This window comes from Pongo abelii, chromosome 12 (genome assembly GCF_028885655.2).
Source record: "Pongo abelii isolate AG06213 chromosome 12, NHGRI_mPonAbe1-v2.0_pri, whole genome shotgun sequence".
NCBI lineage: Eukaryota > Metazoa > Chordata > Mammalia > Primates > Hominidae > Pongo > Pongo abelii.
The window spans coordinates 35,412,335-35,437,797 of NC_071997.2; the positions used below are offsets into that span (position 1 = coordinate 35,412,335).

The following is a 25,463-nucleotide window of genomic DNA, read 5'->3' on the forward strand; positions in this document are numbered from 1 at the left end:
AGTTGCCCCAGGAATCCCTTTGACCTCTGCCGTTGGACGTCACAGAAGGCGCGACCAATCGTGGCTGGCTCCCGGAACTTCGCTCTTCCTCTCTTCCTGCGAAACTTGACACGCCATTTGTTTCTACGTTTGACATCCTCGTCTTTTCTTTGGTCCGAGGGAGCTTTTGCAAGCGGGACCAGGCCCCAACACCCGAACCAGCAGCGAGAGAAGGAGCCTGGCATGCGGCGCACTCAGAGTGACGACACACGCGAGTCTCCGCCCGAGTACGTCACTTCCGCAACGCTTCCTTCGCGGGGCTTTGTGGGTAGCCGACTGGGGTCTCCTGGCGACGACGATGGCGGGGGATGTGGGCGGTCGCAGCTGCACGGACTCGGAACTGCTGCTGCACCCGGAGCTGCTGTCCCAGGAGTTCCTTCTCCTCACTCTGGAGCAGGTTGGGCGCGCCGGATCGGAGGGCGGGCGGGTGGGCCTTCCCAGGTGAGGCGCTGACACCCGAGCTTACCTTAAGTAGCCCTCGGCAACCACGGACACTCGCGCCGGGTTTGTGTCACTCTCCACCCACACAGACCAGGCAGCTGTCCCCTCGCTCCCGCTCCTCGCCCCTTCTCCAAAAATGAGACGTCCGTAGAATATCAGGAATGCTTGGGAAATAGGGCTTATCTATCTGAGTCCCGATGGCTTGTAAAGAGGAGTCCCAGGCGACACCCCCTGCCTGTGTGTAAGCCCCGACCTGAGGAAGAAAGAAGTGGGGAAGGAGCGTGAAATAGACATGGAATGTAGAAATCATGGACTGTCAGGACTGGAAAGCATCTGAGAAACCGTCCATTCCACACCCTCTCTAATCGTTTAAAGATGATAAAAACAGTTCCAGAGAGATGAAGTGACTTGTTTAAGGTCACAACATCTGTAAATGGTACTTCCAGGAGGAGAATTCAGGGCTCCTGGCTGTCCATGTAGTGAGTGCTCTTTTCCAGCTGGTGTGGCCTCTGATAATAGGAGAAAAATGAGAAAGGAAAAAAGTGATGTTTTAAGTGATAGAGAATTACTGAAAGTTTCCTTGGGGTTTATGTAGCGTATTTTGTTGTTTTCCCTATGGTTTTCCCCTTAATACCCTATGTTTGTTGAATTTCAAGTCCTCTTGCCAAGTAGAGCTTAATTATGTCAGTAAGTTTTTACCTGTGGTTCTCAAACTTTTTAGGTACTTAAGAATGAGTCGAGGGCTTGCTAAAACACAGATTGTTGGGCTCCGTCCCCAGTTTCTCGTTCAGTAGTTCCGGAGTATGGCCTGAAATTTTGCATTTTTAACCAGCTTGTTGCTGGCCCAGAGAGCACGCTTTGAGAACCACTGTCCTAAGGCAATACTTTCCAAAGTAATGGGCCTATGAATTCTCTGGGAATGTTGTCCAAGAGAATCCTGGGAGTTTCCCCAACTTCTGAGCGAGTACGGGGTAAAAATAGATTAGTCCACTATACGAAAGAAAAGTAAAATGTGCTTTTATTAGTTTTTGTTAGAGGATATAGGCTTGTCAGTGGTACTAAACACAAATGTTTTCAAGCCTGAGTTGAAATTGAAGAGCCTGTGATCTCATTTCCATTCTCATTTCTCCTTCTTAAATCCAAACTCTGTCTTCATGACTACTCCTGTGCTTATGCTGTGTTTTTCATGATGTCAAGAACAAATTGGAAAATGAGGAAGAATTTGGTGATTTAGATAGAGATGGTTGGACAATGACTGGAAGCTTACTTGAAAGGACCAGTGAAAATGGGGTGCAGGCTTTTCTAATGATGTACTGCTACTGTCGTCAGTACGGGAATAACAGTTTCTATTTGTGGTATTATTTGAAATCTTGGTGGTTAACTTCAATTTAGGAAGCACCAGATTAGAGAAGCACGAGAAATATAAGACAGACTGAGACCTTCATCCCACTAATCTGATCATGATAGTAACACTCAAGGTAGCTTATTGACAGAATGTGGTGATTGTTAATCATTGTTAGCTTTCTTTTGTCAACGGGCAGTCTCCCATTTTCAATCCCCTTTGTATATTAAGATAATTTTACTGGAAATGATCTTTCATGCTTGGTGTGTTGTCTGAGCAGTTGTGGACAGCAATCCCTGTCACACTGAGAAAATATGACCATTGTTTTTAAGATGAGGCTGAACCTAGTATCTACAGAATTTAACCTTTAACACTGTCTCTAAGTGCGCGTGTTATTGTGAAAATGGTTTTTTATAATTTGTTATTTAAGCAGTAATGTTTTACCATGTTAGGTAAGGTGGTTACTTATTAAAATTAAAAACGTTGTTTTGAAATTACTTTTGTTTCCTTTCCCGCAGAAGAACATAGCTGTTGAAACTGATGTAAGAGTAAACAAAGACAGTCTTACTGACCTTTATGTCCAACATGCAATACCATTGCCTCAGAGGGATTTGCCGAAGAATAGATGGGGGAAAATGATGGAAAAGAAAAGAGAACAACATGAGATTAAAAATGAGACTAAAAGGTACTTTTTGGTGGTTCTAGCTTTCAATTTATCTTATATAACTAAAGTTATATATAAGTTATTGATTTTTCCTGAGATAAACTTAAGTAAAAAATTTATTTACTCAATAACTATCTATTGAGCACCAGGCACTGTGCGTATAGCAGTGAATAAAACTGACAAAATTCCCTGCTCATATTTTTGATGGGAGAACCATAACAACAGTTAAGATATGGTATTGTTATATAGTAATAAAGGCCAGGGAGAAAGATTACAATTTTTGGTAAATTGTCCAGGAAGATCTTAGTGAAAAATGACACTTTAGTAGAGAGCTGTAGGAAGAAGAGAACAAGCTAGCATTCCAGGCAGAATACAAGAGTCTGGATCTGCAATGTGCCCATCATATACCAGGAACAACAAAGCAGCTATCAGGGCTGGATGGAGAAGTAGGAAGAACGAGTTGTACTGGGGGCAAACGGGAGAGATTGTCAGATCATGTAAAGCTTTGTAAGTCATTGTAAGGACTTTGGCTGTACTCAGATGAGAAGCCACTAGAAGGTTTTAAGCAGAGTGGTGACATCATTAGATGTACATTTTGACAAGATGACTCTGGCTGCTGTCCTAAGAAGTGATTTAAGGTGTGTGGGGAAGGGAAGGGGTGTGTATAAGAGTGGAAGCAGGGAAACAAATTAGAAGCCTGTACTGTAATCCAGGCAATAGATGGTGGCAGCTTTGACTACAATAGTAAATTTGGTGGGTTGGAGCATGCATGTATTTTGAAGATAGAGCCAATAGGATTTCCTGAATTTTGAGAAAAAAGTCAAGTCAGGTAAAACTCTAAGGTCTTTGAATAATACACAAATGAAGGGCCTGTTAGCTAGCTTAAGTTATGCTATTTAAAATTATTTAATTTCAAAAAAAGTTTTATAAAACCACAAGCAAGTGATTTTTTCTTTTTTAAAGAAAATTACATTTGATTAATCAGTGTTGTTGATTGGTTAATAAGTACAAAGTGTCCTAAGATCCTTAAGTGAACTCTTCTGTGTCTATTATATCTCAAGTGGATACTATTGATCAATTAATATTTTTTTAGGGCCTTCTATTTGTAAGGCACTGTCATAGGCAATCCACTAGAAGCAGTGAGAGAAGACAGAGTAGGAGGGTAGGGGTAAAGGGGAGTATGTTCCTCTGAGTTTTAATCTCTGTTTTACAAACAAAAACTTAATGACTGAGATTATTCTCCAAGTATGAAGAATAGTCGAAGAATACATGTCTGCTCATTGTCTTTTGGAAAACACACACACAGTCTGACCTTTGATCAAGAATGCATTTCAGATTGACCATTTTAGCTTGATGGTTACTTTACTTACTAGTACAGTCTATGTAGTGGTGTTAACTTTCATAAATATGGGTTACACTGCATATGGCTTTTAATTTACTTTTGCTGTTATTCAGCCAGTATTTTCCTCTTCACCAGCACATTCAGGCATATTGTTGTAGTAAGCAAAACTTTATGTGCCGGTCATACTTTCCTTTGAAGCAGTCTTCGTACAACTGTCTTGATTAGTCCCCCAAAATCATTTTGGAAAGGATCTTTGACTCTGTTTTTTAAATTCACAATTGAATCAGAGCATAAAAACTGGAAGGATCCAAGAGATCATCTTGTATTGTTGAATTACTTATTATTTTATCTGTGGAGGAACTGAGATCCTGAGAAGTGCTATAACATGCCCAAGGTCACACAGAGCTAGGACCAGGTCCATAGCAACATAGCCCTGTGCTTTTGAAACTTTAATGTGCCTCTTGAATCTTAGATTAAACAAGCTGTCAAGCCCTGCTCTCAGTCCCTGTTTCCCTTCTACAAAGGCAGTGGGTATACAGTGAGCTTACTTCTCATTTTCTACCAAATGATGTTCAGTGATGACCCAAGAATTGTTGAGTTTGGCCAACTGCCTAGGAATCTGGTTAAAAGGTGGGTTCTGATGTAGTAGTTCAGGTTGATGCCCCAGATTCTCCATTTCTTACAAGCTCCTAAGATACTGATGTTGCTGTGCTGGTGCTGCTGGTCCCTGGATCACACTTTGAGTGGCAGGGCTAAAATGTTCTTCCTGATAACTGGCTATCTCAGATTCTTTTAACATGTTTAACTAAAAGGGTTTTTTTTTAGGCCGAGAGCAGTGGCTCACGCCTATAATTCCAGCATGTTGGGAGGCCGAGGCGGGCGGATCACCCTGAGGTCAGGAGTTCAAGACCAGCCTGGCCAACATGGTGAAACCCCGTCTCTACTAAAAATACAAAAATTAGCTGGGCATGGTGGCATGCACCTGTAATCCCAGCTACTCGGGAGGCTGAGGCAGGAGAATCACTTGAACCTGGGAGACAGAGGTTGCAGTGAGCCGAGATCGTGCCATCGTACGCCACCTTGGGCAACAAGAGTACAACTCTGTCTCAAAAAAAAATTTTTTTTTCAATTAATCTGTGATATAGATATTATCTGAGGTATAATAAGTAATAAGCAAATGAATGCTTGCATTATTAACCTTTACTATTAAGAGTGGAAATTAGATTTCCAGAAGGTAAATATGAGACACTTGCCAAATTTTACAATTGAACTTTTACAAATGTCATAGTTACAATTAGTTTAGAAAATGTCTTGGCTTTAGAGACCTTTACTGAATGGAGTAGAATGCTGTGCCTCATTTGTAGATTGCTACTGTGGTAGTCTTGGTATAGTTTTATAGTTTATTATCCTTTTAAAATAATAACTGATTACATGGTTAAGATAACCCTATCAATAAGCTGGTGTTTGTTTTTTAACTAGGAAATCTCATTTTAAGTTCCAGGGCTAGATGGTTAATTGATATTTTAAAAATAGCTGCATGTTGTGTATACGTTAAAGCTAACTTTGAATTTCTTGTACATAAATATTTTAAACTTTGAAATTAAACATTAGGAAATTCTTTCATTTCGAGTGAACATAGAAAATTTCATTTTTAATAGTCTCACTTAGATTAGTCTTATCAGAAAATCTTTTTGTTTACTGCTTATTTTAACTTGAATTCCAGTGAACTGGTTTGCCATTCCAGATGGTATTTTTCAAGAGTGCATCTCTTTGATTTCAGGAGTAGCACTGTAGATGGGTTAAGGAAAAGACCCCTCATCGTATTTGATGGAAGTTCAACAAGTACAAGCATAAAAGTGAAAAAGACAGAGAATGGAGATAATGATCGACTGAAGCCTCCCCCTCAGGCAAGCTTTACCAGTAATGCCTTTAGAAAATTATCAAATTCCTCTTCGAGTGTTTCACCCCTAATTTTGTCTTCCAATTTGCCTATGAACAATAAAACGGAACACAATAATAATGACACTAAACAGAACCATGACTTAACGCATAGGAAAAGTCCTTCAGGCCCTGTGAAGTCGCCACCATTGTCCCCTGTTGGAACTACTCCAGTGAAGTTAAAGCGAGCTGCTCCTAAAGAAGAAGCAGAGGCCATGGTAAGTGTGGGGGTGGTTTCCACGCTGGTAAGTGGTCTGAATGAAACCTGAGCAGTCTGCCTCATGACGGGAGGTGGGTCGACTGTGCTACATTCTGTTCTTGAACCGTTTTGATGGTCTGTCTGATTTGTATAATACAACTTATTACTCCAGTACTTGAATCCTGGAATTTTAAAATCCATGGTGATTAATGTTTTTAAAAGTTCACTCAAGTTATTTCTTCTTAAAATACGTAGAGAGAGGATCTGTTAGGCAGTTTTCCTAGATTTTTCTCATTTAGTTCCTTTAACTGTCTTGGAACTAAAACAGATAAATATTCCTTTATTAGCAAGGTTTAGAACATTAAGTAATTTGTCCAGGGTCACACATTTATTAAGTAGCATTTGGGGCCTGACCTTAAGTCTGTCTGTTTGTGCATACGTTAAAACCACACCAGACGCCAGAATCTTTTTAAGATTTACCACTTGCCTCGTGTACTGCTCAATTTACCTAGCTTTGTGGGGATAGCAGAAGTTGAGGAAATCTATTATGTTGTGCTCCACTATGTTGAATCATTTGGATGCTTGTTGGCACATTTGGTGCAGTTAACACAATGTATTAGAGTTTAATTTGTGAGATGATATATATATCTATATATAAAATATATATAGGCTCTTCAGAAAAGTGCTTTTACTTTTAAATACCTAGTAGTTTAATAGCCATTATTCCTGTAGAATACTTTGGCTTTATTATTATTATCATCTAATCATGTGTCAAAGGGATTAAAACTCAGAAAATTCAAACATTCTAAAATAGTAGACACTGGAAAAAGAAAACCACCTGACTGGTCATGAGTTTTTTACTTTTATTTGTTCATTGAATCCTTTCAGTAACTCTATGAAGTAGGCATCTTCGTTATTCCTATTTCACAGATAAGGAAACAGAAACTTAGTAAATTTAAATAAGTTTGTCCAGAATTCCAGAGTTATTAGTAAGCCACCAGGCTGCGATTTGAATTTAGGTTTGTTTGATCCCAGGGCACACACTTCGGAGGCCATGCTTCCTCCATCCTCCTTTCAGCTACCTTTGTGGGAGAGAGGAGGAAGGTGTGGGATAAGAGTTAGAACAGTAAAGCCACATCTCAAATATTGCCATAAGGAGTAAGCCTCAGAGAATTTTTTTTTTCCAAGCTCTTAAACAGCATTTCTCTACCCTACAAAATTTTACTCTTTTATAGATATGAGATATATATAGAGAGAGAGAGAGCGTGAGAGAGCTATATGTAAAACACTAAGGATAAAAGATTCTTTTTTATGTATGCACACATATAAATCTTTTTCTTCTTATTAACATTTCCCATTGACTTTGTGTTTTTGTTGTGTTGTTGTTTGTTTTTTGAGACAGAGTCTCGCTCTGTCTCCCAGGCTGGAGTATAGTGGTGAGATATCGGCTTACTGCAACCTCTGCCTCCCAGGTTCAAGCAATCCTCCTGCCTCAGCCTCCCGAGTAGCTAGGATTATGGGCGCCTGCCACCACACCCAGCTAATTTTTTTTTTTTTTTTTGTAGAGACAGGGTTTCACCAAACCTGTTGGCCAGGCTGGTCTCAAACTCCTGACCTCAAGTGATCCACCTGACTCAGCTGGGATTTCAGACGTGAGCCACCTGCCCAGCCTATTTGCATTGACTTTGGATTGTTAAATTGTAAAGTTGATGGAGGAGATGGGCTGGACAGGGAGAAAGCAGATCTGGAGCAGTCAGTGATTTTCAACTCTGATTGTATGTTAAAATCACTTGAGGAGCTTCCAAAAAAAAGCAAAAAGAAGTCAGAGCCTTATCCCCCTACCTTTTATGGATTCTGGTTTAATTGGTTCTGGGATAAGACCAGGCCTGGGGCATGTTTTTAAGTGCTCTTGAGTTATTCTAAACTACACACTTTTGAGAACCACAGAGCTAGAAAACTCACCCGTTTCTTTAAATATATTCCCACCAGATGGCAGCAGTGATCTTCCATTAATACATTAATAGTAAACCTTGGTTGTTTAAAATGTTCATTTTAGTTGTTTTCTGGTATTTCTGCAAGTATAAACTGATTTCTGTTCATGTCTTTCAGAATAACCTGAAGCCCCCACAAGCAAAAAGGAAGATACAACATGTTACTTGGCCCTGAAGAAAAGTTTCCAAAAATGTAAATATACTGTAACTGTAGTTTTTCAAATATGTTCATATATATTGAAAATATTTGCAGAAATCCTGATTATTGTGGAATTTTCTTAAGAGGTTTCAAATAGGTTTAAAAAAATAAAGGATTTATTTTCCTTCCCTTCTTCCCTCCCTCCCTTCCTTTTTTAAAATTCTTGCCTGTCTTGCCCTGATTAGGAAAGAATATCTTTTTAAACCAATGGCTTAGTATATATCATTTATATTGACCCTACTGAAATCATTAGCTACAAGTGTGCTATAAAGCATCCATTGAATTGGCCAGGCGCAGTGGCTCACACCTGTAATCCCAGCACTTTGAGAGACTGAGGTGGGCAGATCACCTGAGGTCAGGAGTTTGAGACCAGCCTGACCAACATGGAGAAACCCCGTCTCTACTAAAAAATACAAAATTAGCTGGGCATAGTGGTGCATGCCTGTAATCCCAGCTATTCGGGAGGCTGAGACAGGAGAATTGCTTGAACCCGGGAGGCGGAGGTTGCGGTGAGCCAAGATCGCGCCATTGCACTCCAGCCTGGGCAACAAGAGTGAAACCCCATCTCAAAAAAAAAGCATTCAGTGAATTTTCGGAGTTACTCTCATTAGCCTTGTTCAGAGTCTTTGGGGGAAATTTGAGATTTTTGAGATTTTTTTTAAAAACTCAAATATTTTACTAGTTTGCCTGCCATTTTTATTTCTTTTACAAAGCAGAAGCATATAACAGTTTATCACAGTATTTTAGTAAATATTGCAACATTCATCCTTAAAGGTTCACCAAGAAAAGCATGTTTGTAGTAGTGCTGGAAAACGATTCAGAATATACAGATAAAAATGCTGTTCTTTAATTGCTTACATTGCTTTTTCCCATAAAAAGCAAAAAGGAATCAGTGCTTGCTATTGCTCCTTTCCTTGAAGTCATAACAATTGATATATATATTGAGTTGACTGGTCGATTCTGTACCTGGCCCATCCTTTAGAATGTTCTTGTCATGTAGCAGTCCTACCTACTCTTTTCATGAGCAGTCTGTGATCTCACTCTGTGAGTTCAGCTATTACTCGCTCGTGGGAGCTTAATCTTTTCAAAATGAAGTTGATTTAAAAAAGTCTTCAGGCAGAGTAATCATGTTAGAGGTGGTATTCGATGGAAGAAAGTTTAGAGAATTAGGAGTGGGGGTAGAATTCTAGAATTTATAAGAGTCCAGGAAGCATAGCAGTCAGGGGCAAAAATTAGTGTAATATGGAGTAGGCAATAGAGGAGCTACTGGAGTCGGAAGTCACTGCAGAGTGCAACATAGGAAGATGGACTCCTAGCTTACATGAGATTCCCTGCAGCTGTAATATAGACAATTCCCACATGGCTGTTCCACACAGAATTACCTGCTAAGATTTTTTGTTTATTTTTGTTCGAGTGGTATTTTCACTCCAATTGTATAATGGAAATCAGTGGGAAGATAGGGTTTACCTTATATTCATGAGTTCTAATTTCTACTGTTCTGCTATGTGTTTCTAAGCAAGAACAAAGGATACTTCATACTTTTTTCGTTATATGATTGATCTTCAAATTGGGATTTACCTTTTTCAATATGTTTTAAAGTAGTCTTGTTCCTCTTTTGATTTGTTAAACAAGCATTTTAGTTCAGCTATTGAATAGCCTTCCAAAAAATTAATTCAGCCTTGCAGGTAAGTACCATACTAAGACTTTAACCCAATAGTTTTTAATCATTCTGCCTTTATTCCAGACTGTAAATCTGTACACATAAGATAAAACATACTAAGTATTGCATAAATTGTTAACGTTACAGTAAATTGTTATCTGCAGGGCTGATAGACATAATGTTGGTGGGCAACTGTAATCCTATACATAAATATATGCAAAAGGAGATTTTAAAAGTACAGATTATAGAGTAGATTGACAAATTTTATTTTATATTCAGTTGTCCTTTCTGCTTCCATCTGTGTTTCTCTCTTAGTTGAGAGAGAGTTAGCCATTTGACGATTTTAAGTCAGTGGGAACTTATTTTTAGTTACTCAATAAAATTAATATTTTATTTGTATTTTAACTTACAGAGTAGGTTGGTAATAACAGCTGAACTGTGTAACATTGTTGCTTCAAATTGAAGTTTATATTATGAACATTCAGAATCAATGCTCATGTAGCAGCATATTATTGAGCTATTTTGAGTTTGAAATGTGGAGAAACGCTAAACCATGTACTATGTGTTAACATAATCCCACCTTCTTAGAGCTTTGTTCCTTCTGAAGGTGTATGGATACAGCTTGTCTTGAAATGTCTTTCTCCACATAATGAAGCATGCTGAATGCTGGGAATCTGGAGCAGCAGCCCTGGGAGCCCTATGTTTTGAAGTGTTTTGGTTTGCTTCAAAGGTTAGAAGAACTTGATATGTATGGCAGACAACTTTAGAATACTAGTTACTCACTAACATGAGGCGGGTAATGTTGCTCTTGATTCTATATTCCAGTAAAGCCAGCTTTTCTTATTATTGGAGTAGGCAAATGAATGGCATTAGAGTTAGTGGGTGGCTTGTAAGTTGTAGTTATAGGCACTTTACCACTTCCTGCCGTTAGCAGGCATCTTTGTTTTTTCTTCCTTTCCCTCTTTGTTCCTTCTTTTCCCTTTCTCCTTACACATTTTCTTTCTCTACTTTAATTCTCCTTCCTCCTTACTGTAGATCCCAAGCTTCTAGCTTAGGTTTGCAAGTCATATTGCTTGGCCCTCCTCATTCACTGAGAGGTGAAGATGGGCTGACCCCCTGTCCTCTTATATTTGAGGGATCATAGACTGCTGTGTGAATTCTGGAAAGTCTCAGGACCCTACAGCACCAGGGCACTGAATGGCTTCTCAATGGCTGTAGAGACAGTACAGTTTTCCAAAGTAGCTTAATTCATCTGGACAGCTACCAGGCACTTTGGAAAGTTGGTTCAGTTACTACTGTGAGGCCATAATATATTTGCTAGTATTAAAATTCTTCAGAATTGGAATTACTATTTGAAATAATATTTTGGTTGACTTAAGTTTTGAGAGACAATTCTAAAATTGATCTAGAGACTCATTCAATAGCAATGTGACCTTTTAAAAACTTACATTAAGTAAAACTGCCAGTAGATTAAATCATATATATATATATGTGTGTAAGAGCTTCCTCTATTTACTACTGTTGAACTTCAGTAATTTTTAGAGGCTAAATAATGGTCAGAATGTTTTTAAGTGTGCTCTTTTATTACATGCTTGTGCAGGTTTTGTAATTCAGTACAGAAAAGTTTAACCTTGTACATTTTTGTATGTAAAAAGTCTTTTAAGTAGCCTTATCCTTATTTAAATAAACAGAATAAAATTACCTTGAGTAGGTCTGTTATTCTTATTAAAATGGAAAAATGCTCTGCAATGACTTGATCTGTTTTTATTTGAGTAAACCATTTTGGAAAGTATTCTTTATAGTACAACTTTCTATACCTGGATTGATTAAGATCAGATGTGATTCGAGTAGTCCAGCCATATCTTGTAGCCCTTCTTTGAATGAGAGGGTGGCTGGAGTGGTCTGGTGCTGGGATATGACGGTGCTACAGAGCCTGACATGTTGACTGTCACTACATGTTGAGGGATGGAAATAGAAGTCTCCGAACTTCCCATGTAATATTAAAGCTCTTAACAAAATGAGACAAACTAGAGATTCAGTTGAGAGATTTTATGTTAGAGTGATCTGAAAAAAAGTTAATTTCTAAACTGCTATCTTAATGTTATTATATTTGGAGACTGATGCTCTAAATTAAATAACTTGGAAAAACTCAGGTAACTTTCTACTTTGTCTTTTGTTTTGTTTTAGAGATGAGGTCTTGCTCTGTCGCCCAGAGTGTAGTGCAGTGGCATGATGATAGCTCACTGCAGCCTTGAACTCCTTGGCTCAAGCGGCCCTCCTGCTTCAGCCTCCTGTAGCTGGGACTACAGGCATGCACCACCACACCCAGCTTCTACTTTGTACTTAACACGTAGATTCTTCATTTTTTTTTGTCTGGACAGAAGAGACAAAAATCTTATTTCCACTTAGATTGTTTTTACTAAAGTGCATTTTACTAACTAAAGTGCATCACTTTTTCAGTTGTTTAGTAACTTGATCATCTTATTGTGGAATAAAAAATAGAGATTTGAATTGCCTGTATATTTGTTGAGTACCTACTATGCTAGCTCTTTCTTGGGAATGAACAAGGCAGATTAAGTACTTGCTTTCGTAGAGAAAACAGACAAGTGAACCATGAAATCATGGGTAATTGTAATGGTAGAAAATAAAACAGGGTCAAGAAATGGTGAGGGATGAAGGAAGTAGGATGAGAAGCTAGTTTAAATACAGTGGTTAGGAAAGGCCTCTGAAGATACTATGTTTTGAAGAGAGCTTGCCTAAGGCGTAGCTATGGAAAGCTTTCAGGAGAAGCATTCTACATGTGTCCAATTTTAGACGGCTGCGTACTCCTCCCATCAAGGCTGGAGTCAGCTTCCCACTACTTGTATGTGGACCTGGCCTTGTAACTTGCTTTGATCAAGTGAATGCTTCTACTCTTACACTTGGACCTCTGCTTGCAGGCATGTGAAAAAGCCCAGGCATACCCACTGGAAATACATGGCTCACCCAACACCCAACAGCCAGCACTAACTGCCAGACATTGACCACTAATCACCTATCCCCCCCGGTCTAGCTGCCGGCTGACTAAAGCTGCATGATGAGCTTCCTGGTGGGATCAGTCCAAATTGATGACTCTCAGAATCATGAGTGAATAAAATGAGAGTTGCATAAAGCCACTAAGTGTTGGGGGTAGTTTGCTACCCAGCAGTAGGTAACAGGTCCCAGACAAGGACAAAACATGAAAGCCCTAAGGCTTACTAGGTTCTTAGAACAGAAAGACTGGTGTGGCTCAAGTGAATGAAAACAGGGGCAGTGGTAGTATAAAATGAAGTCAAAGAAGGTAGGCAGGAGCCAGATGATGTATGAATGTAGGACTTTGGATTTGATTCTAATACCAATTGGAAGCTGTCTGTTAACTCTGTTGAGACTTAACCAAGCATTCAGTTTAATCAAAAATAGACTAGTTGAGTAAGTCTATAATAGCCCTATCTTTTATCCTCAAGTAAAATTAGCCAAGTTTTGTTTTCTTTTTTAATCTTCAGATAAATAGTTTAAAACTTACTTCTTTGACTAACAGTTAAACCTTTAGGAGACTGTAAAATGCTTTACCAGTTATGGTGAAAGACAAATGCTTTTCATAAACATAAAACCATCCTATCTTTCGAAGCCTTCTTTTATGTCTGTTCTGCCTTGCTATATAAGTTTTTAAAATAAACTTTTAAAAAATAAACTAGGACAGTTAGATTTCTGGAGAAAGTGCCACAGTAGTACAGATTTTTAACATGCCCCACACTGTTTCCCTGCTAACATACGTTCGTATGGTACGTTTGTTGAAATGACTCATTGTTGACTAAAGTTGTTAATTTTTTTCGATTTTCTGAGTTTTTCCCTAATACCCTTTACTGTTCCAGGATCCTACCCAGGATACCATGTTATTTAGTTGTCATGTCATGTTAGGCTTCTCTCGGGTGTGACAGTTTCTCAGAGTTTCCTTGTTTTTGATGACTTGACAGTTTTGAAGAGTAATGGTCAGGTAAATACCTGGAGAATGTTCCTCAATTGGGATTTTTCTGTTTTTCTCATGACTAGACTGGGGCTATGTGTTTTGCGGGGAAGACTACAGAGGTAAATTGCCATTTTCATCACATTATTTTGAGGACACATGCTGTAAACATGATACTACTTTTGAGGTTAACCTTAACCTCATTTGGCCGACATAGTGTTTGTCATTTTTTTCCACTATAGTTATTGCTTTTCCCTTCTAAATGTCATTTTTGCCCACTGCCCCCCCCCCAAAAAAAAGGTTATTTCTGTTTCCCCTTTTCATACATACTGTGCTCTTTGGAAGAAACTCACTTAAGGAATGCAGAGTTACTTTGCTGGTGAAGTACCTAAAGTATTTGGAATTCTGCACAGGAGACTTAACTATTCTCTACCATTAATTTTATTCAATGATTTATGTCAGTATGACTCATGGATACTTATTTTATATTTTGGGTTAAAGTCTAATGTGTGTTTTTGTTTTGTTTTGTTTTTTAACTCCAGTTCTTTCTTCTTTGGCCATTGAAAGCTCTTTCAGTTCTCTCCCGTTTCCCTGTGACTTATCCCATCATTGCGTTTTCTTTGAACACATCCTTTCTGGTACTATAGGATGCTCTAGTGTCATTTTGTATATTTCTTGCCCAAGCTCTAGAATGAGCCATTTCTCTAAGGAGCCTTTGCTCCTTTTATTAAAAACTGAGATCTGGGTACTAAGTATGCTGATTGCTACTGGGGTGTCATTGTTTTTAGGCCTCCTCAACTGACAGAGCAAGGAAATATATGTACGTATATTAACCCCTATAGGTGTACATTTCTATAGATATTTCTATATTTAGCCATCTGTATCTATAGTAACTAAAACATGAGTTCATACCATGTCTCTGACTCTAATCTATTACCATATTGATCATTTCAGACTTCCCTTGCATGTCTGGAACCTCCCACTCCAACAGTGAGAAACATGGCTCCTACCAACCACCATCCATTTACTTAATTGTTCAATTCCAATACACATGTATAGAGGTTGCAGAATTGTTAGCCTGTACCCATGTGAAAAACGACTTTATCAGCTAGATGAGAGTGATTATGTTCATTCCTTTTGCCTTTAATCTTACAGACTCCACTCATTTCTAATGTTGCTTAAGTCATATCATTTAAGATCATTTCACAGTTTTGTTTTAATGAAAAAGAATGTCAAATAGACTTTTCTCTATTAACAACAACAAAATAAATCCCTAGACAAACATCCATTCAACAGTTTTAAGGTGTCTGTGCTTAGGCTCTAAATAAGGAAATGGAGTAAATAAAACATGGTCCCTGTCCTCAAAGGCCTTTTCTTCTTTGGGTTTTGTTGTTGTTGTTGTTGTTGTTTTCGTTTTTTTTTTTGAGATGCAGTCTCGCTCTGTCGCCCAGGCTGGAGTACAGTGGCAGGATCTCGGCCCACTGCAACCTCTGCCTCCCGGGTTCAAGCGATTCTCCTGCCTCAGCCTCCCAAGTAGCTGGGACTATAGGCGCACACAACCACGCCCGGCTAATTTTTTGTATTTTTAGTGGAGACAGTTTCACCATGTTAGTCAGAATGGTCTCGATCTTCTGACCTTGTGATCTGCCCGCCTCGGCCTCCCAAAGTGCTGGGATTACAGGCGTGAGCCACCATGCCCGGCTGGGCCTTTTCTTCTTCTTAATCCCAGTTGTTCAATCTAGATAAAAATTTGAGAAGGAATCTGAAGAACATTTAACAATTAAAGTCACAGTATTCTGTGCACTAGGTAGTTTACTAGTTACATTTTTTTAATTCCTTGAAGCATAGAGAAACCCATCAAAAACAAACGACTGGATTTTTCTTGTAGACGATCCTCTCTGTCTTAGTCCATTTTCTCTCCCTATAACAGAATACCACAGATTAGGTAATTGATAAAGACCAGTTTATTTGGCTCACAGTTCTAGAGGTCCAAGAGCATGGCACTGGCACCTGGTGAGGGTTATCCCATGGCAGAAGGCAGAAAGACAGCAGCGAGTATGCAAAGCACAGAAGAACTTGGACTGAACTCATCTTTCTTTTTTTTAATCAAGAAATCACTTTCATAATAACTGCCCTTGTGATAATGGTATTAATCCATTCATGAGGACAGAGTCCTCATGGCCTAATCTCTTCTTTAAGGCCCTATCTCTTAATACTGTTTCTATGGCAATTAAGTTTTCAACACATGAACTTTTGGGGGAGACATTCAAACCATAGCACCCTCAGAACGTAGTGAGTAAAATGCATAAATGCTAATAGATGTCAGGAATGAAGTCAGTCTGCTCTTATTTTTATAATGGAGTTCTAGTCTCAATTTTTTTTTCTTTTTCACTGAAAGATCACTACATACATTTTGGCATGTATGTCACCTGGACATTTCCTTCTAAGTGTTTAAAAACTCATGTATTTAGAGATGGCACTTACCCCATCTTCATCTCTATGTGTAAGAAAAAAGCTCATGTTTTAGGGGACAGTGGGCTAGGAGTCAAGATTTCTGATTTCTAGTGTGTTGGCCTCTTTGCAGTCTTGAGTAAGCTTTATTCTTCTGGGTTTCCACTTCCTCCTTTGCAAAGCAGATGGATTTCACTCTTATCCTTAAGACTCTTCCAGATCTTCTTTCTTGATATTTCTAGAATTAACCTTATGCTTATCCCTGAGCCTCTGTAATCTGTCATTTAATAACTAGGCAGAAAATGAGAGGTGCCCTCAAGTCTGAATGGGCATCACTAAAAATGATTGAGAATTGAGTATATATTTTAAGTTCCTAAAGTAATATGATTAAGTGATATGCAAGTTAATATAACTTTTATTTTGCTTTAATATAACTAGTTTTACAAAGTCTTGTCCAAAGGAGTTAGGGTTTATTTATTGGGCTGACTTAAAGACTTGAGGGCAGCCCTCTGCTTACAAATTGGATAGTGTCTAGTTGTAGCAAGTCCACGACGTTCAATACATATACCTCGGGCTTCGTTTTTGTGATCACAAGGATTTCTTTGCTAGTTTCTAAAGTTCTGCTCTACTAACACCACTGAGTTCTTTTGCAGGCATTTCTCTAAAGTTTTTGCAGAGATAAAGCTTTCACTAAGGGCAATATTGAGGGAGTAGTAACCATTGTAGTTCCAGGGCACACTGCACCACAGCAGATAGATTTAATGAGTTTCTTGCCTTGTTTATGGTTCATGTAGAATGATTGCCTCATCAGTGAAACTGTGTCTTTCACTTACTTCAGTGACTAAATTTTCATTGTTCTGGTTGAGGGTAGACCAGTTCTATTAAGCATTTTATAATACCCTGGCCGGATGTGGTGGCTCACGCCTGTAATCCCAGCACTGTGGGAGGCCGAGGTGGGCTGGTAACTTGAGGTCAGGAGTTCGAGACCAGCCTGGCCAACATGGTGAAACCCTATCACTATTGAAAATACAAAAGGTCAGCCGGGAATGGTGGCAGGTGCCTGTAATCCCAGCTATTCGGGAGGCTTAAGCAAGAGACTCAACTGAACCCTGGAGGCAGAGGTTGCAGTGAACCCTGATGGCACCATTGCACTCCAACCTGGGCGACAACAGCAAAACTCCATCTCAAAAAAAATTAAAAAGAATTTTATAATATCCTAAATATTAAATATTATTACAAAGTTTAAGTATGTAATTTATTCTACAAGATAGTTGTGCATTTAAATTAAAGCTTAAGCCAATGAAATAGAGGTAATCGATGTAAATCTTAACATTGTAGAATGTGTAACAAAGTAGAAGTAACTAATACAATATTTTTAATTAGGTTTTTCATTTGCTAAACATTAGAGAAAAAGGCTTGCCCTTCTTAAATGGAAGGAGCAATTGTGCTGGGGAAAAAAATGGGTTTTTTAAACATAAAAGCACAGAAGAGCTCACAGGCTAAGAGCCAGCAAGAACCCAGAGAAGCAGGCAATTTTGTTTGATGCTCTGTTGAAACTCAGCTGTAGTTTAGGTGACTGTAATGTAAGGGAGAGAGAAGACAAATCTCTAAGTGCTCCAAGAGGGGAACCTAATAGGTATGACCTCAAAAAACACCACCACAAATAAGTGTGAATTAGAAATACGTCTTTCCTTTTCATGGATGGAGGGAGGGAAGAAAAAGAAGGAGAAGGAAGGAAGGAAGAATAGGAAAGGGAAGGGACACAGTGGGGTGGAGGCAGGCAAGCCGACTCTCATACAGACTTGTAGCTAAGATTTACATCCCCAGGAAGGTGAAAGTAACTCTGGAAATGACTGGGAAGGTGTCTGGTAAAGACAATGACAATCGTCTCTGCAGGAAGACATCCTTATTCTAAGTCTCAAGAAACACCCCAGATAACTTTTTAAAGGTAGTGATTAACACAAGTCAGAGTTATCCTTGCATACAAGAAAACAGTGGACCCAGTGTGGGCTGCAACAGAAACATCAGGCAGTAGAGACTGACCCCCAACGGTTTCACATATTGTAATAATCAAGTAAAGATCAAACAAGTTGGCTTGCTGTTTAATGAAAAAAAAGACAAGCTTTAAAGTAACTCAAAGTGTACTCAAGTGAACTCAAGTTCAAAGTGTAACATATTTTAAACTTTTAAAATTTTTATTGAGTTATAATGCTGTAAAGTTAGAAAAGTTCTAAGTTATATAGCTCAGGAGAAAAAATGTATGTGTGTGTGTGTGTGTGTGTGTGTGTGTGTGTGTGTATCACTACCCAGATCAAGATACACAGTACAGCACAGGTGGCAGGTTTTTGTGTAAAGGTCCAGATAGTAAAAAATTGCCAGCAAACCAATGCATAAATGAACATACATGGCTGTGTTTGAATAAAATTTTTTTGTTAAGAAAACAGACCAGGTGTGATGACTCATGGGGGGAATCACTTGAGCCCAGGAGTTTGAGACCAGCCTAGACAACATAGTGAGACCTCATCTCTACAAAAAAAAATTTAAAAAATAGTCAGGCATCAGCCAGGTGTGGTGGCTCACACCTGTAATCCCAGCAATTTTGGGAGGTCGAGATGGGTGGATCACCTGAGGTCAGGAGTTCAAGACGAGCCTGGCCAACATGGTGAAACCCTGTCTCTACTAAAAATACAAAAATGAGCTGGGCGTGGTGGCAGGCGCCTGTAATCCCAGCTACTCGGGAGGCTGAGGCAGGAGAATCACTTGAACCTAGGAGGCAGAGGTTACAGTGAGCCAGGATCATGCCACTGCACTACAGCCTGGGTGACAGAGCGAAACTCCATCTCAAAACGACAACAAAACACACAGGCACACACACACAGCCACGCATGGTGGTGCATGCCTGTAGCCCCAGCTACCTGAGAGGCTGAGGTGGGAAGATCACTTGAGCCCAGAAGTTCAAGGTTACGGTGAGCTGTGATCATGCCACTGCACTCCAGCCTGGGCAACAGAGCGAGATCCTGTCTTAAAAAAATAAAATAGGAAAGAAAACAGGCAGTTGGCAGAATTTAGCCCAGGGACCATAGTTTACAACCCTGATACAGAATATTCCAACATCTCATTGGTTTAGTTTTGCCTGTTGACATTTGTTTTGTGTACTTTTGTATAGGTATGTTTAATTTCCCAATTTAATAAAAAGTCTTAATCATATAGCTATATTATTTTACATCTAGCCAGAGTTTTTTCATTATCTTTGGCATTCAGCATTTTGAATGTAATATGTCTGGGTATGGTCTCTGCATTTATCTTACTTTGAGTTTATTGAGCTTCTTGAATATGTAGATTAATATTTTTCATCAAATTTGGGTCCTTTTTCAACAATTAACTCTTTTTTTCTTTTTCTAAGAAGGTCTAACTATGTCGTGCAGGCTGGAGTGCAGTGGCTGTTCACAGGTGCTGTTTTCTCACACTGCAGCCTCAAACTCCTAGACTCAAGCAATTCTCTCACCTCAGCCTCCTGAGTAGCTGGGACAACAGGCACATGCCACTGCACCTGGCTAGTCATGAACTCTGAAAAATATTTTCTCCTGTTCTTTTTTCTCTCTCCTAGCCTTCTAGTCCTTCCATTACACATATGTTGGTATGCTTAATGGTTTCTCACATTTCTCTGAGCCTGTTTTCATTTCTCTTCACTCTTTTTTCTGTTTTTCAGATAGTATAATTTCTGTTGTTCCATCTTCAAGTTCACTGGTTTTCTTCTCCCAACTCAAATCTACTATTGAGCCCCTCTAGTGAATTTTTCATTTCATTTAGTATACTTTTCAACTTCAGAATTCCATTTGATTTATTAAAAATAATTTTTATCTCTTTATTGGTTTGTTTGGTGAGTAAAGTCATCTCTTGGTATCTGTGGGGGATTAATTCCAGGACCCCCTACAAATACCAAACTCCATGGATGCTCAAGTCTCTTATATAAAATGGCATAGAATTTGCATATAACCTATTCACATCATTCTGTATACTTTAAATAAATCTCTAGATTACTTATAATAATACCTAATACAATGCCTACACATCACTTCATTTGCATGGATTCAACATAGTACTCAGCATGTAGAAAATCCAAGTTTTGCTTTTTGGAACTGTGTCAACTTTTTTTTTTCCTAAATACTTTTGATCCACAGTTGGTTGAATCCACAGATGAGGAATCCATGGATATGGAGGACCACCTGTAATTGTTCTCTTACCTTCCTTTTTTAAATATGATTTCCTTTAGTTCTTTGAACAAACATGTTTATATGTTCAGCCAGTGTTTGGTCAGAGGTTCTGCTTAAGCACTTTGAGCTAATAAGATTTCTGCTCTTTGCTGATGGATCTGTGTATGCCTTAGAGAATGCTTTCAAGTTTGTTTCACATCTGATTGCTCCTAAGTGGATACAGCCCAGTCCATACATATTTCCCGAACCTCAAGGATAAACCAGATTCCAGGAGGGCTCTTCTTGGCTATCTCTTTCTCTGGTTTTCTGTGTTAAACTTCTGGCTGGTCTGTCATTTTGCTTTTTGCTACTAATAGCATGGAGTTACCAGCCCCTTCCTTAATGGCTCACTGGCAAGATGTCTTAGTGTTTTTGACTATCCCCTTAGGCAAAGATTTCTCGTTCTCCGTACCAAATACCAGTCCCCTTGGGCATAACTGCTGAGTTACCAGTCTCAGAGCCTGGATCTCCTCTGGGGGCTGGACAGCGGCCTGCTTCTCCAGGAGTGACATCCCTTCTCTGTGAGTGGGTTGATAGCCGCTGGTCTTCTCAGATTGCCCCTCCCAATGTGGAGCCTCCGCACTAAGCAGGCTAGGGTAGGGGCAATTGGAGCTCTATGATTCTCAGCCTGTCACACCTGGGGCAAAGCCCTAGACTGGTAGCTGGAGGAAGAGAGACCCCTTAATTTTTGGCTGCATTGGTCCAGAGTAGAGTTTGTCACATGAAGCTGGGGAGTGGAGATGGGATAAGATGAGGCTGTGGCTCAAATGCCACAGAATCACTGTTCTTTCTAAGATTTAGTAGTGGATTTTCCTGAATGAATGTTTATTTGTTGTATGCTTCTGGGGAAATTTTCAGAGACTTTGTGTTGTGTGGTTTATATACAAGTAATTTCCTTCAGTAGGAAGAGGGTCAGTCAGCTAAGCCCTGCAAACCACTATCCGTAAAGTCCTGTCAATCAATGCTTTTAGCCTTGGCTGGGCTGCTTGGAGTCTGGCCTAAATATACACGGTTCAGTTGTCAGCCAGAAATTTCTAAGTTCATGCAACGAACTTGGGGCTCTCCTTTTCAGGATTTTCTTCCTCACTTTCCAGAGGCTGTTTGTCCCAAACTCTGGCCTCTGGTTCCTCAGGCCAGTAAGACTGCAGTTTCCTAACAGTTTTAAATCCCTGGCTGGGGCCTGCCATTGGATAAAAGGCCGAAACAGGAAAATCACCCAGTGTCATTCTCTTCTTCCAAGTATCTACCCCCCTCCAATATCTGCCTGCTTTGGATTGTGCTCCAGTGTTCTCAACAATTAAATAAATATTTTGTCCGGAATGACTGTTAATTTGGAGGAGAATTAGTCCAATTGGAGCTATTTACTAGAAGTGGAATTCCCCCTAACCATTAATTTTAGAATGGGTAATTTAAGGTTGGAAGAGTCTGTGGTTTTAATGAGGAACAAGTAAGATGTTCCAAAATGAAATTTGGAGTGCTTTTACTTTTATATTATGAAGTAGAAAACAGCAAAACAACTAACAAGGGATGAAATTATTCTTTTTAAGCAAAACCTCAAGTCAACTATAAATCCAAAAGACTCATTCCAGACATTATCAAACATTCTAACAGTGACTACCACTCAGATTAAGAAACTGATTTCACATATGCTCAGCATATATCAGACTTGATTTCCACCAAATTTTTCTGTTGCTCAGCGTATCATTTTATTATATTGCATTGTCTTAGAAAACTAAGGACAAAAAGGTCACTGATGCTCCCATTCTAAAGAGAACTGTGCAATGTTCTATCCCATACATTGGCTCCATGCTTCCCAACTGTATACTGCTATCTGAGATTATTTCACAGACTACTGCCACACTAGTAGCTCAGAATGTTATTTTTACTGTAATGACTGTGCTGTGTGTCTCTCCTGCTTTACTGCCCTTTTCAGAAACACTGAAGGCTCCCAGTGTGCCCTCAATTGCGAGGGTGTTGAGAACATAAAGATGAACAGGATGTCATCTCTGGCCTCAAGTTGCTTATGTCCTTGTGCAATCTTTCACTTTATGGAAGTCGGTGTAAGATGTGGATCCTTAACACTGGGACAGAGCTGATAAGCTCTGCCAAGAAAAATGACCTGAAAATTGGCTTCACTGTCAGTTTATGTTACTGTGTCAAATGTAGAGGATTCCATTCCAAGAGAAAGAGTATGGGAAAGACAGAGAAGGTAGCCGGGTGCGGTGGCTCATGCCTATAATCCCAGCACTTTGGGGGACCGAGGCAGGTGGATCACCTGAGGTCAGGAGTTCGAGACCAGCCTAACATGGTGAAACCCCATCTCTACTAAAAATACAAAAATTAGCTGGGCATAGTGGTGGGCGCCTGTAATCCCAGCTACTCAGGAGACTGAGGCAGGAGACTCGCTTGAACGCGGGAAGCGGAAGTTGCAGTGAGCTAAGATTATGCCATTGCACTTTAGCCTGGGTGACAGAGCGAGACTCTGTCTCAAAAAAAAAAAAAAAAAAAGAAGGTAGCAAGGAAGAGGTGCCTGGTGCTGACTGAAGGCTTTTTTTTTTGAGACAGAGTCTCTTTGTCTCCCAGGCTGGAGTTCAGTAGTGCCATCTCGGCTCACTGCAAGCTGTGCCTCCCAGGTTCACACCATTCTCCTGCCTCAGCCTCCCGAGTAGCCCGAGTAGCTGGGACTACAGGCGCCCGCCACCAATGCCCGGCTAATTTTTTGTATTTTTAGTAGAGTCGGGGTTTCACCGTGTTAGCCAGGATGGTCTCGATCTCCTGACCTCGTGATCCACCCGCCTCAGCCTCCCAAAGTGTTGGGATTACAGGCATGAGCCACCACGCCCAGCCGAAGGCTTCCTTTAAAGGGGGTGATGCTATTCCAGTTGGCAATGCCCCAGGCCATTGGAACTGCACTTCATACAGTGACCATGGGACCATGCAATAAAGTGTTACTTAGACTCAGTGCTTCAACCTTTAATCATGATTTCACACACTGTGCCTGGCAAAAGATTCTGTTCTGAATAACTTTATTGCAAGTCACATAATCTTGGTTTAGACTTGACGCAACAGGAAGTTACAGAGCTGTAAATACCAACTGGTCATTACCTTATTGAGTTTAGAAAACTTTCAAGTTCGTGACATATGTTAATTGCACTTAAATAGGCAGTGAGAGAAAGATTTATAAAGGCATCATTCAAAAGGATTTTTACATTTGGGTGTGCCTTACTCAATTACAAAAATTTCAAACCATCTTCCCACCTAGGCCCTAGGGCGAGTTTTCTCTTTCCCTGGGACTGAACTAGCACAAAGCACTAAAGGGTTTAAGCAAACGTGAGTATCACTGAAAAGCACTAGAAGAAAGTCTCGATGTGGCTGGAAGAAACCAGAAGGCAAGATTGCCTGGGTGAGAAAGAAAACATAAAAATCTGTGTGTGAGATCACAAGCAGCAACTTCTCTCTGTTGACTTCAGATGTCTTTCCCACAGTCGGGGCACAGGATGTCGTCCCTCTCTGTGAGAAAGCCACGCCCCACCAGTGAGAGGGAGCACTTCTTACAGTTAAAGCAGTCGTTATGCCACTGCCGTTCCTCAAAGGAGATGTATTTTGTGCCGCCAAGTCCTGTTAACAGAGAGAAAATAATACCAGATGAAGAAAGTTAGAATCAGGCTACTGGGACTGAAGAAGGAATTCTGGTTTGATCCGTTTCAAAGTTTGGATTGTGTAATATGGATAGTGTGAATTTCTAGTGACTGGGTGTTGGGAATCCATATATAAATCAGATTCTATGCACAGCCTGGAGGATCTCGTGAATGTCAGAAGAGATATATAAACTGGTTCCAAAACGATGTGGTAAGTGCCATCAAAGAATGCTGACTGTGTATTTGTTATGTGTTTTCCCACAAAATGAAACTCTGTGAGAAGAGGGAGCAGATTTCTCTTATGCCTTCACTAGGTGCCTCATGTTGCCTGGTGCTCAAATTTTTATGACTTAATGATTGAAGCACTGAAGGGAGTGTAGAAGAGGAAAAGGTTAATCCTCCCTGGGATGGCCAGGAAAGGCCTCACAGATAAAGTGCAACGTGGGTGGGAATGAGGGGAGAGGGATATTGTTGCAGCGGGAAGATCCTGAGAAAGCTGCAGACAGATAGAATGGAATCAAATATTTAAGGTACATTGGTCCCTGATTATAATACAGTTGGTTTTTACCTAGTGTTTTTTCTCAGTGCTACAATAACCACAATTCACATTCATATCTAACATTTTACATTTAAAAGTGCTTTATATAGACTGTATCACTTTATAAAAGTTAATGTTATAAACATTTACCTCAACAGAAGTTACTGCTGAAAACAGCATTAAAGATGAATATGTTCTGGCAAAAGATTACATTTTCCCCCTAAATGATTCCAAGGGAAATCTGGTATATAAATGACCAGAAACAGATATTTTAACATAGGTAAAGTGTAAATACTATGCTTTTCTTCATATTTTAATTTCACATGGAAATGTAATGAGCTCTGCATTACACATGAGAGAACTGTTATAGTGACCTGGGAAGGTGAGTTAGCTGAGTTAGGTGAACTTGGTTCTAGGCCTAAGGGAAAAGAAAGTCAAGGACAAGCACACGGGGTGTATAGATGTGTTTCTGTAGTTACACTGAAAAGCCACATAGGAAAGCCAGGCCACAGGGTACTCCAAGTGTCTGCCACCTTCCTCTGATAGGAACGAACCAGTCAACTGAATGCAACGGGATTGCAAATCGCACATCATAAAACTTCTCCTTTGTTATTATAGAATACACACTTTTCTCTCCCCACCCAGTCACTCATTTGTGTAGTGATATGTGGTGACCATTTAAAGGACTTTAGTGTGAAGTCATCTGTTCTCCACACTGAATTTCTCCAGCCTGCTTAATAGTCTAGTCCAGAAGCCTGGTCTGCCAGCCAGCCAGATTTTGGGCTC

The 25,463-nt window shown here is 39.7% G+C and overlaps 2 protein-coding genes across 9 annotated transcripts in view; one reads left to right on the top strand and one right to left on the bottom strand.

The window, feature by feature from the left end:
• Positions 1–250: 250 nt before the first annotated feature.
• Positions 251–23,851, top strand: C12H2orf49 (chromosome 12 C2orf49 homolog). 6 transcript variants are annotated; one of them, XM_054547841.1, is made up of 6 exons: positions 251–436; positions 2,341–2,507; positions 5,609–5,735; positions 5,862–5,984; positions 8,075–8,149; positions 12,003–23,851. In XM_054547841.1, exons 1-5 carry the CDS (start codon positions 338–340, stop codon positions 8,129–8,131), a joined length of 573 nt encoding a protein of 190 aa, XP_054403816.1. In that variant the 5' UTR covers positions 251–337; the 3' UTR covers positions 8,132–8,149; positions 12,003–23,851. The 6 variants fall into 6 exon arrangements, with proteins under 6 accessions (XP_054403816.1, XP_024098514.1, XP_054403815.1 ...); XM_024242746.3 differs by lacking the exon at positions 12,003–23,851 and adding an exon at positions 10,423–11,516; XM_054547840.2 differs by lacking the exon at positions 12,003–23,851 and having other exon boundaries at positions 8,075–11,516.
• FHL2 (four and a half LIM domains 2) overlaps positions 23,511–25,463 on the bottom strand; it is a 38,378-nt gene continuing 36,425 nt past the window's right edge. For all 3 annotated transcript variants that reach the window (XM_002811729.5, XM_009236811.4, XM_063713536.1), the window contains one exon: positions 23,511–24,119. In XM_002811729.5, the coding sequence (XP_002811775.4) occupies positions 23,968–24,119 (152 nt within the window). In that variant the 3' untranslated portion in view covers positions 23,511–23,967. The remainder of the gene's footprint in view (positions 24,120–25,463) is intronic.